This window comes from Ascaphus truei, chromosome 1, assembly GCF_040206685.1.
Source record: "Ascaphus truei isolate aAscTru1 chromosome 1, aAscTru1.hap1, whole genome shotgun sequence".
NCBI classification, from domain to species: Eukaryota; Metazoa; Chordata; class Amphibia; order Anura; family Ascaphidae; genus Ascaphus; species Ascaphus truei.
This window is the reverse complement of record NC_134483.1, coordinates 220,836,078-220,848,711: the sequence shown is the minus strand read 5'-3', so window position 1 is coordinate 220,848,711 and position 12,634 is coordinate 220,836,078. Positions and strand designations below refer to the sequence as shown.

Genomic DNA, 12,634 nt, shown 5'->3' with positions numbered 1-12,634 from the left:
TCTAGGGACCAATACTCAAGTCACAGGAAACCAGTCATACTCCAGGGACTTCAGTTAAGACCCCTGCTCTAAAATAAGTCGGTTGCACTTTTTACAGTGCACAAAAGGACATTTAAATAATTGGAACATCTAACGGTTTCCATTAGTTGCTAAATTTGCATCAATTTCCTTAATCCCTTTGATGCCAAATCAACCTCCATAAATACTGAAACAGTGCATTTACTCATATTTCAGGCAAACAAGGAGCATGATAGTCAGAAAAGGTAGGCTTGAGTACTCTGTACAAATGTCGAAGTATAGCAGGCCTACTACTGTGTGAGGGGTTACCATGTAAACACTGACCCATACAATCCTACTCATTCCTGTTGCTTTGTGATGAGAGCATGGAGATAATGTTGTTTGTAGGTTGTTTTTTTTGTCATTCAAGATGTTTGTTGGACTCAATACATTTTATCTAATAAAATCGGAAGGGTTTTTGCCAGATTATATCTGAGAAAAGGCAGTACTAAAGTATTTCAGGAGGCAGGCGCTTGCTGCTGTCCCTCTGCCCTACTGTTGTTGCAAAAAGAAAAAGTGTGTATAAAAGGAGGATGGGTTTATGCAAAGTGAACAAAAGTTGCCTTTGTTTTGCCTTCCACCATAAATACTGCCATGCAGAAGGGGGAAGTAAAAGTGCTTTGAAATGAGATCCTCCTAAGGGGGGGGGGATGGGAAGAAGTGTGTGGACAGCTTGGAGAATGAGCAGTAGTATCCATGCAAAAAAAAAAAACACTTCTATATACTGTACATAAATACTTATAGGGAGAGCATGGGACTTGTCAAATGCTCTCCAGTAATGGAGCTGTCCACTCAGTACCACAATGAAACAAACGTCTACCCCTGGGAAGTGCATAAAGCTGTAGGTAAAATCTAGTATGTAAACAAAAGACAGGGGCTGCCCAATGCTACATCCAAGTGACAAAATATAAATTAATAAGTATAAAGTTTAAATACTTCAATAATAAGATTATTATTTACTTGGTTATTTAGATAAACCCTTTGGCCAAAGCGTCATAAGCCTGCATACCACGTCAAGGTATAACCAAAATTAATGCAGGTCCTAACACTAAACTGTGAACACTTCCTTTTACCTCTGTATGAGGGGAAGCAACCACAGTGAGTCCTGTCCATTCAGCAAAATGCTAGAACCTCCCAAGTTAAAAAGGTGGGATGGGTGCCACTTACCTCCAAGCGACTGTTGCCAGTCAGGAACTAAATTAACACACACATTCCCAGCACGCTCTAACTTCAACACCCACCACACATATACATTTATGTCAATAAGAGTGCTACTGAGCGTGGCCAATGTATACAAACAAAAAAGACAGGGGGAGCCCAATGCTACATCCAATTGACAAAACATAAAGTAATAAGTATAATTACCCTCCTCCTCCCAGAGCTCATAAAAATCAAATTCGAGACCGATATGGGATAAGATAAATTAAGGGGGGGGGGGGCGCTTTGGCACCGTCCTAATTCAGACTCAGTCTCCCCTCATCTTCTAGGCCGTTGAGAGAAGATTAAGTAATTGTTATGGCAAAATCCCATTTTGAACTAGTAGAGTATATTCCGCTTATCAAAGTGAATTCTGGACTTATTACTTGGTTGTTCTAAAATGTTGTCTTTTTATTTGGAGTGAGATTACAACGTTTTGGTTCTTGTTCTCGCTCCCCCCTCCAGCTAGGGGTCTCCGCGTCCGATAAAATCTATTAGTGGGATGTTTGAGGAAGGCAGCGAGCCATACTGCTAGCTTAAATTCATAAACACACTGGCGATTGCACTTTTTTTTTACTTTTTCTATGTAACCATGCATCGCCAATATTCCTAAATTGGGTGGCTTTAGTCATATTACACAATTGGTACCACAATAAGCATGGACGCTTTTGGGAGTGTTTGAATTAACCAATGCGCACATAATTCTCGGATGGCTAAATTATTTACCTGATCAGAGTTTGTTCATGAAGAATGTAAAATTCCTGTGTTTCATTTCGGTGTAGGGGGCGGGGTGTTTCTATTCTAAACATTTAGCATTCCGATATACAAAATATATAACCTTTAACAACAACTTTATACTTCATTCATAGGACCTGATGAATCAAATATACAAATTCCCAAACTAACCAAACCCAATAGACAAAATGTCTGTGGTGTCCAAGGTCAAACAACTATAGGGTCTCAGTTTGGTTCTGTTTAACAATATTTAATTCTGTTGTACAGGGAGCAGCGACGCATTGCAGGGGAGGCCAAATGGAGGTTGCAATGAAAAGGTCATGAGATTAAGTATTTTAATAAAACTGGCACGTCAGAGGTTAGTTTTAGTTGCAAATGGTCTTAAAAATACAAGAATTGTTTTTGACAGGTCAAGACCCTTCCTGTTTCTGTCTTGATCTAGAAAGTGAACTGAACCTTGGGGTTATTACAGTATTGATGGCACACTAAAAGTGAATTATGTATAGTATGGAAGACAGTACCCAGATCGTGTGCGGTCAGCCTCAAAAGGAACCTCAGATCTTGAAACATGACCTGTGAAAAACAAAGAGCTGACGAACAGGTCACTGCTTAGTTTGAGATCTATATAAAATATTATATCTTGTATCTCATGTGATGCACAAAAATACAAAAAAACATATTTCTAACCAGCACGTTCAGTTGTTCAAATGGAGTTTAGAAATACTGGACAGGTTAAACTGCAAATGTGAGATATCCATATCACTCAAACGGAGCCCTAAAACATGACGTGTCATATCCAGGTGCACATATTAAGTATGCACACGCAACAGTAAAGATGGTGTTTGTCTTAATATGATAGAAATTAAGTTAGCAAGTCTTTTAAATATTAAGACCGTTTTTAAGAGCATTTTCTCACTTCAGCCATTACAATTTCTTCAAATCTCTTGATGACGGGTGGGTAAGGACCAACCCAGAAATGTTGTCTTGTCCTGTTTGCAAGGCCGAAGGATTTGGGGGGATAAAAAGCTTGCATTTGTGATTAAGAATTAGATTTTAACCAAGGGAGTGTCTTATGCCAACTAGGACACGTCAAATTGCATTATCAACTCAAAACCATTTGAGGCGGAATCTGATACATTCTTGGAGAGTAATCCTCCGAAAGGGTAGGTAAAGCGGAGCACAGCCGTGCTTGTAGGGATATTGCAGGATAACAGCCAGTAGAATAAAAGCTTCTTTATTAGGACAACATGGTGCAGACAGGAAAAACTCTTGCGCGTTTCACGCCACAATTGGCGCTTCGAGTGACGAAGCGCCCGTGAAACGCGCAAGAGTTTTTCCTGTCTGCACCATGTTGTCCTAATAAAGAAGCTTTTATTCTACTGGCTGTTAGCCTGCAATATCCCTACAAGCACGGCTGTGCTCCGCTTTACCTACCTTTTCGGAGGATAACTCTCTATTGATTCCAGGGGATGCACGCCTACAGAAGCTCATCAGGACTATGCATGTGAGTTACCCTATATTGGCTATTGGGATGTATACACATGGTGGATGTTAGCTCCCAGGACACAGTCCCATTTGGAAGTGATTCAGTGGAGCCAATAAGGCCTCGTTCAGGGTGCCAGCTGCAGGACTCGGAGGGAGGGCGGGAGGGAGGCAGTGCGGCAGTTTGCTGGACGATCTGTGTTTATCCCCCAGCAGACTTTTCAGCGTTGGGGAGGGGGTGGGGTTACACACAGCAGGGTAAGTATCGAGGTTGCAGTCATGAAATCATTCTGAAGAATGATTTCATTGGCTGCCTTGGTCCCTGTGACGCTGCTGCAGCTCCAAAAAACGAAATTTTCGTTTATTGAAACTGTAGTCAGCTTCAACTCCTGGCTTCGGAGACAGGGCGGTTGCTACCCCGACAACCAGTATTCAAATTGAATACTTTGTTTCTCACGGCAGCACGCCCTCCCTCCGAAGCCAGCACCCTGAACGAGGCCTTAATCTAGCACCTCCTAGGACATGATACACATTTGTCTCACCATTCAGCGCTTACCCGTGTACCCCAGCACTCACTTTCTTTGCATTTTTGTATCTAATTAAGATCTTCAATCAAGATTATGCACATTATTCTGTCTTCAACAGACTAGTTACCACAGTCATTAGAGCACCATTCACCAGAACATTGTTCTATTACCTTGTATCCTGATACATTCTTGGTAACGTATGGTAAGGAATTCTGCTTGTTTATACTTTTTATTTGATGAAACGGTCTGCCTTTATTGTATTGTATGTTCTTGTAATATTTTTCCGTACTACTTTTGTATATTAAATCTAAACTTTAAGTATATCTTTGAGCTCTGATTGAGCTTGCATGTTCTGTAGAGAGTAATTCACCTTTTTTGGACTCATTTTTCTACAACAGATGTGTTAAGTGCATATTTTCTTTAGTAAAACTGGGACCAAAGACTCTGCAAATTAATATTTCAGAACTCTGGGGGTGGCAGCGAAGTAAACATATTGTGACGGATTGAGGGGAGGAGATATTAATTTGAGGGACCTTGAGCGGGCAAAAATTGAAGCTGATAGCGGTGTATTAACCCTGGTCACATATACAAGTCACGTGCTCACAGGTGTGCCATTCGTGACAGAGGTTAGAAATTAATTTCCCTGAGACGCCCAACGTTTGCAGCCGACCGCAGATGAATCCAGAATCTGAAGCTTTCACATCGCACGTGCTTCAGAGCAATAGTGTACAATATTTGACTAAATGCTGTATGTGCCATAGGTGCAGCGTCCCCCAATCTGTCCCATTTTGAAAGGGGGGAAACTTGGGAGAAAAAACACCAAGTCTCGACCCTCCAACAGAAAATTGAACACTTGGAGAGAGCACTCAAAACAGTAACTATGAATCTATTGGAAAAGAACCGACATTCCTTAGAGGAGAACTGAACTTGTATCTGTCCGGTAAAGAAGGTCCATGTCGTGGACAAGACAACCATTTTTTTTTTAAAGCCAATAAGGCAGACTATGTTAGCAGCTAGACTGCGCAAGATTCGGGAACAAAATCGAGAATACAAGGAATTAGAAAGGGAAATAGTGACTGCACATCCAATCCAAAGTATACAGCCAACTGAATCGACAAAATTCTATAGAGAACTTTATAACGAGGTACGGGTGGCTATGGACAGGGATTTTCAGGCAAAATGGAAAAGCTATCTTGAGACAGCGGAGTTGCCTAGACTATTCCTTTCTGAAATAAAATAAAAAAAACACTATATCAACCAATCTCACAGAAGGAAATATCCCAATAGTCAGAGCTTATATCCTATGGGGAGAAGATGGAATTACATTTGTTTATACAGTGGTTATTTAACAAAATAGGGCTGCATCACTTGGCTTTGTTTTGATACTACCAGCTAAGAGATTCCAGTAGAACCAAGGCCCCCTATGCAAATGGAACGACATTTGAAGGCCTCTCTCAGCAAAGAGGCTCAGAAACGTTTGATCTCAACAATGTATTAGAATATTGTCAGATACAGAGATCCCAGCTAAACCCAGATTCAGGAGATGGGAAAGGGATCTATGAGAGGAGCTAGACCAAGAAGGGTGGGAGGATATATTTTAGGGAATTGCACAGAGCTCTATGTGTATTGATCAAGGAGAAAGAGTTTAAAATGTTCCATCAATGGTATTAAAACGCCCTTAAAAAGTGGTTGACATTCTTTAAGAATACTTTACCGATGTGCACGAGGGCGTGATCACCCCCAGGAGAATGTTTATCAGTATCCGTCAGGCCTATAGATATTGCAAGAACTTGTAACGACGTCTGTAATAAGATGCATAGCACAATCATGTATTCTACTTTGATTTACTTTATTTAACTAGATTTGTATTTCGTGGTTGTTTTTTGTTTGCTTTGCCCCGGTACTACCCAAGTCAATAATCTGTATGGTACATGTTTGCATTTATACTGTATTAAAAATGGTGTCACCTCTGTAAATACTCTCCCTTTTCCCCATGAGTTCTGTACCCCCAACCTCCCATTATTACTGTTGAATATACAATAAAAACGTTTAAAAAGGGCAAATAAGGCTTACATGGCAACTCCTGCCATTTATTCTTACTTTCTCCAGTCCATCAGGCAGCACAGAGCCATTTCCCATGCAGACTACAAACGCTCTTATCGGGGGGGGGGGGAATGTTTTATCTTAAATCTTCTCAGATCATTTTTCTTGAGTTCTACCAACATCACTGAGGGAGGGTTAGCAGCCATATTAATTTAGGTTTTGGACTTATTTTTAATGTTTTATATGTATGTATCTTACCAAAAAAATATTATACAGACCCAGTAATAAAGCAGAGATATTATATCAGACAGTATACAGAGCGAGTGTTACCTCATATCTTTTATATTCTGGCAATAAATATTTGACAGATTCATACTATGCACGTTTTTTTTTTTTTTTTTTAAAGGTGAAAAAACATCCTACTGCAAAGTATTGTGACAAAATATTTAACATAATCGTGCTTGGGGTGGGGGTGGGAGGGAAAACTGCCCCTACCTCCAGATTTCACTCACTGTGAAGTGATAATGATGGTGAACCCAATATTGTAACTGTAAAAGGTTAGCTGAGGCCTCTGTCAAGAGCGCTAAAATGTTCAAGGGGTTATATTTTTATAGCTCAGAAAAATTGCATTTTGACGCGTGTCTAATAGAATGTGTCTTCAGTACAAATTACAGGCTCACCTGCAGCCCTCTGGTTATGTATGTGTGTTCGAGTCAGTACCCTTGAGGGCCAAGCTACTTCGCAGTCTTGTTATGACTATATTACTAGCAGACCGGCTGTTTGCTTTTGCAGGGCGTGTTATTGCACAGATTGTTTGTTCAATCCTCTAACTTCATTAAGGTATTATCTCCTTGTTTGCATTCTGAGAGCAGCCAGTATCATGCAATCTGCTCAGGGATGTTTTGTCCAGACCTCTGGGTTTTTTTTTTGCATTTGTGGCACCCTCCAGGTTGTGGATGCGATAAGTTGTGTGAACGGGTGGGAAGAGAATGCATCTGCTCAGTGTCCTATTCACTAGAGATTTTTCCCATTGGTAATCAATGTGAGAAAAAATGTAAAACATTTTTTTTTTTATATACACCCTCACTGGATAGCACCTCAGATAACTGACAAAGAAACGCACATGTGCCTGTCTGCAACAGACTGATCTGTGTGGGTAACAGGCAGCCTCCAATCTGTTCAATTACCAACATCCTCATTTACTATAAAAACTTTCAGCCCTGAAAGTTGTGTGGAACAAACTTTGTGATCTGCAATGGAGAACTTTATTATAGAATATTCTCTCTAAAAATTAGTGAATACATATAAAACAGGTTGTATGTCAGTCTCTCTCCTTATTCATGTCTTGCACACCAGAACATTTCCAGCAGCTAGATCATCCTCCCGGGAAAGGCGACGTTAAAAATAAAATCAGGTAGTGCGGATTTGCCACGTTGGTGAAGGGGATAGTATTAATAGGGTAATACTGTATGTAATTCACCATATACTGTATTAATTCTACGAACAAAAAAAAATAACTCTTAGACTGTATATAATGTTACACGTAGCACAAGCCAAAAATATGCTCACAGTGCAGAGGTGCCAAATCAATATTTCAAAGTTTATAGCTATCTGGTGATTTCATCACTAGTTACAGTAAAATAACCCAATACTCATAGAAGCCAAATATTGCATGTCCATCATCAAATGCTTGGCCCAAACACTGTGCTGTGAATTAGTTTCCCTGTGCTAGAGATTTTACGCCCATTCAATTGAATGGAGTTGAACTCTTCTCCATCACAGGGAAGTGGCTTCATGCGATCTTAGGCCTCGTCCAGGGTGGCGCTGAGCAGGCGGGCACGCTGCCGCTCGCCACAATGAGACACATTGCGACAATGTGTGTGGCCAGCGTGAGCAGGCGGGCGCGCCTACTCGGCGCTTAGCCGCTTGCCGAGCAAGCAAATTTGAATTTGCTGCTGGCAAGCGCGTCACATGAGCGATTCGCCCAATGAGGGCGAACCAGCTCCGTGACGTCGTGGCCGCGCCTCCAGGCGAGCGCGCGTCTAGCCGGCCACGAATCGCCCGGCCGAGCAGGGCGCAGCGCACGAGCGCCCGTTCCCTGCCTGGCCGAGACCTTACAGTACAGAGGGGGCCTTTTTAATGAGCCCAAAAGGTGGGGCAGACATGAAAAATGAGACAGGACTTCTAGCTCTCCATGGCAGTACATTATGTATGCATAGTACTATACTCCCCAGATACCAATAGCTATAAAATATTGATGGGGGGGGGACACAAAAATCACTTGATACCCAAAGAATGAATGACGGAAAGAAGAGAAAGAAAAAAAAAATTTGATTCTGCTGGGGATGCCATATACTGCATTGATGTCAACAGTGATCCGTGTGATTTTTAAGGGCAATATAAAGCACAACTACCTTTTGTTATAACAATTTCCCTTTAACAAAACCGTGTGTATTTTGTTTGGAAAAGGCTTTCCACCAATCTGTTGTCAGAGTACAAATATAGCATTAGTAGCATGGTTGGGCCGCATAGGGCCATCAAGGGCGTTAAATGCGGTCCCCCCTCCAACCGCTGGCCACCCCTGTACCCGCCCTCTCCTCAGTCCAGAGGGAGTGGAGATGTTGCTTCTTCCCACTCCCTGAGCAGCCTAATGTCCGTGCTAATTAGTCTTGCTGCTATAGAGCAATGCGAAGCCAGGACCTCCTCACTAAATCCTGTGCCATCAAACAACTTGTCCTCTCACTCCAAGGACAAAACCCCCCACACAGATCAACAACCTGCCGAAAAAAGAAATCAACTCAATCTCCAACGAAATGAAGAAGCAGTATGTGACAATGTGGGAAAATGATATCCAGCGCTCAAAGAAGCTGGAAACCTACCACAGCCTACAGAGAGAATACACTCTGGCACCCTACCGTATACTGAAGGTAAAAGACTCAAAACAGAGACAGACCCTGGGCCAGTACAGAATAAGTGCCCACAGCCTAGAAATAGAAACAGGCAGACAGACAGAACAGGAAGCCCCGGGAGATGAGACTATGCCAAAGATGTGAGCTAGGAGAGGTAGAAGATGAAACACACTGCCTGTCGCGTTGCACACAATACTCTGAAGTGAGGAGTGCCCACCTAGAGAAACTCACTGCTCTTATCCAGAACTTTAATAATACAGAAGAGAACCAAAAAATAGCGATCCTCCTGGGAGAAGATGAAACCACAGCAGAACTGGCTGCACACTATATCAGCACCTGCCACAAGCTGAGAGACGTCCACTAACCCCCACATCCCTGTGTGAAACTGTTACCCATAGACCGTGCAATCATTATACCCTACCCTCTAGTATTCGTGTAATTATTGTCCCCCACCCCCTATTATTCACGCTTTGACAATACTGAAATGTTCGTCATGCCAATAAACCTGATTTGATTTGATTTAGTAGTTCCCTGTGTAAAAGAGAGGAGTGGGACAGTATTAAACAGTCTGCTGGCATTTTAGAAGCCAAGTGTTGGGGGCAGGGAGAAGTTTATACCCACGGCTGCATCGTCCCTATACACCATATGTATATGTGGGTAATGTGCGGCCCTTGAGGTATATCATGTTGCCTACCACTGCTCTGTAACATGATCTAAAGAACAAGTTTAGGATCTGAAAAAATAAACCACCACAACACAGCTTTTTTTGTATTAGTGTTTATGTTTCAAGGAGTGGCACAGAAGAACAAAAACGAAGGTGGGGTTCTCAACCAAAAACAAATGCGCACTCACGTAACTATATAAAATAAATAAACCAGGGGAAATAGATAATATGAAGAACCTTCTAAAACCGGTTATTTTATTTTAAAAAGGTATACATAAAGAGGGTGTGCACGAGTCCCATCCATAGCAAGGCCACATCTAACTTGAGGGTAAAAATAAATAAATTGCACACCAATGATAAAACCCAGAAGCAAATTGCCATGCCTCTGCAAAGTACAGGGCTGGGTCCATCAGTTCACAGTACCACTACTTTTAAACAACATATTGAATACTAGCTAACAGTTAATTTTACACAGCCTGAACACATTCTGCATGCATTTCATATTACATAAGAAGGAACTTTATCAGATTTGTTTTCTCTTGGTGCTAATGGGTGAAGGGAATTTATTTTAACCCTATATCTACAAAACAATTAAAGGAGTATTACTAGCTATTTTGTCAGAGGGTGAAATTAAGCTATTGACCTTTGGAGTGGTGTCCATATCATTCTTGTGACCTTAAGTCGGTCTGTGCCTCAGACACAGACTGTTGAATTGTATGATCATTGATAGTCTGAATCTTCCTATATACAGTATCACGCTTATTCCGGAAGTCACCAAGCACCAATGTAGGGTATCGCACCATCATCTGGCGTTAACCATTAACTTCAATGGCGGTTAACGCCAAATCAGAGTGCAATACCCCTCATCGGCACTTAATAAATATCCTTACGGCTATAAAAAAAAAAAAATGATATGAAACCACCTCTACTGGTATACCTTCTTTTTGTCCATTGTTATAGTTTCTCCAACTTTGTTTTTTATTTTGACTCGTTTAATTTCTGGGAGCCTCCAGGTCCATGACATACATATATATTAGTGCCAAGGATTTTTTTGGAGTATACCTTCCATGAGGGATAAAAGAATTGCAGCCCTTCATTACTCTATAACGTATCAATAAGAGAAGGGTCATTGGAATGTATGTGTGCTCTAAGCACCTTTACATCGACATTCCTTTTAGTAAGAGGAGAGTAAGAAATACAAGGTTTGTGGCTTTCAGCTGGGTGGCTCTGGAACCAGAAGGGGCCCCATTTTTAATGGGAAAGAAAAATGTATTCAATAATTAAAGATAGCACCTTAAAGATGTACCAGCTGCAGCCACTCCCCTTGCTTGTTGTATTTGGGTGCATCAGGGTGTGGCATTCATAGCATAACAACATTATGGATGTGTAACGCTTTATGCGCAGTTAATGATTCATAAAGACAGGTTTCTTTGCTATCTGGGCTGTGGATGGACACACAGTTTGTGAAATGTATTATTCAGCGACCGTCAGCTGAAACACCACCAAGGAAAAACCAAGGATAAGGCAATGTAGGGTCAAAGCTGAGCTGATTAGCACTGAACCATGGGTTCTTAATGTCTCTGCTGTGCAAATAAGCATTATCCCTAAACCTATACTTAAAGTGCCCTTGATAAACATTATTTAGCCCAAACAAGTTTAAAATGTATAGGAAAACGTGTTCCAAAACCTATGAAATAAAACATATTTGAACACAAGCAGCCTTGGGACAGGAATAAACAAACATAGGCTCACAGTACCAGAGTTTACACAACAACAATGATGATCCTAGGGGTTAACTAGCATAGAGGGGGACAATGTATAAGATGTGACACTTGGTACTGCTATCTCCATGCTCCACTACAAAGCACCCATTATTATTTATACACATTTGATAGAAGGAAATCAGAATTATTGTATGTTTCATCTTCTTGTCTTTGCCAATCAGCACCTCTGTCTTACTTTTCCCAGTTGAAACCATGATTATTGCTGGTAACTTGCATGCACTCTGCAGCATTTGCTGTTATGTACTGTTAAGATATGATTCATACATTACACAGACTCCTCACCTGCTTCTTTGTGAGGGCGTCCATTATGAAGCCGAATTGCTTGATTTCGTCGGACCCGATCATTTTAAAACGAATATAAAAGGATCTTCTACTCCTTAATGAGGCGGAGTGACTGCCCCAGGCAGCTAATGACTTGAGCTGGAAGCAACTCTGCCCAAGTTTGCAAGACGAGCTGCATGCAAATGGGAAACCAACAGGGAGAGAGAGAGAGAGCTGTGCTGGTATCCTAGTTGTTTCGGTTTGGGGGGGTAAAAATGCAATAAAGTTGATAGGCTGTCATGATGTGCAAAATTTATGAGCGCAACCCAATCCGTGCACAGATTAGCACCGCCCATGTGCCTCCCCTCCTTCCCTGAAAGTCATACAACATGGTCTGTGCTGCAAAGGGCAGATCCCATGTGCTTCATATCCAGGATTGTGAGAAGTCTTATTCCCCATCACAGATAGGTGTGTATGTTTAATTAAGAGAGGGACACACACCACACCCCCAAAGGCTCCTTGCTGCAAATAATATCACCAAATATATTCATACTAATTTGATTTTCTTCATTAATTGACGTATGTATGTCTTTATATAGAGCAATCCAGGTACATAGGGCTCCACAGCATATTATAACACATATTATAACACGTAGTGGGAATAAGCGCTTCAGACATGAAAGTAACAATAGGAAATAATTATTGTCATCTCTCTGGGGCAGGGATTTCCTTTTCTATTGTCTCATCTTATTTGTTGCACTTATTGTATTATAATTCCCTGTACTGTATTGTCTCTCTTGCAAAGCACTAAGTACAACTGTGGGCTATATAAATAAAGATATACATACATACAGTGCACTGTATTTTTGCATACGTTTTGGCCAATGTCTGCAGCCAGGGGACCTTAATAAATTACCCCTATTGTCTTTATTTGTGGTATGTCCCTCCATATTAAGTTTGTAGGCACCCCTGGAA

The 12,634-nt window shown here is 41.3% G+C and overlaps 1 protein-coding gene across 1 annotated transcript in view; it reads right to left on the bottom strand.

Moving 5' to 3' along the window:
- Positions 1-11,937, bottom strand: part of TRIM36 (tripartite motif containing 36) — an 89,826-nt gene extending 77,889 nt beyond the window's left edge. The window contains exon 1 of the mRNA XM_075601450.1: positions 11,681-11,937. Within this exon, the coding sequence (XP_075457565.1) occupies positions 11,681-11,743 (63 nt within the window). The 5' untranslated portion in view covers positions 11,744-11,937. The remainder of the gene's footprint in view (positions 1-11,680) is intronic.
- Between the last annotated feature and the right edge of the window lie 697 nt (positions 11,938-12,634).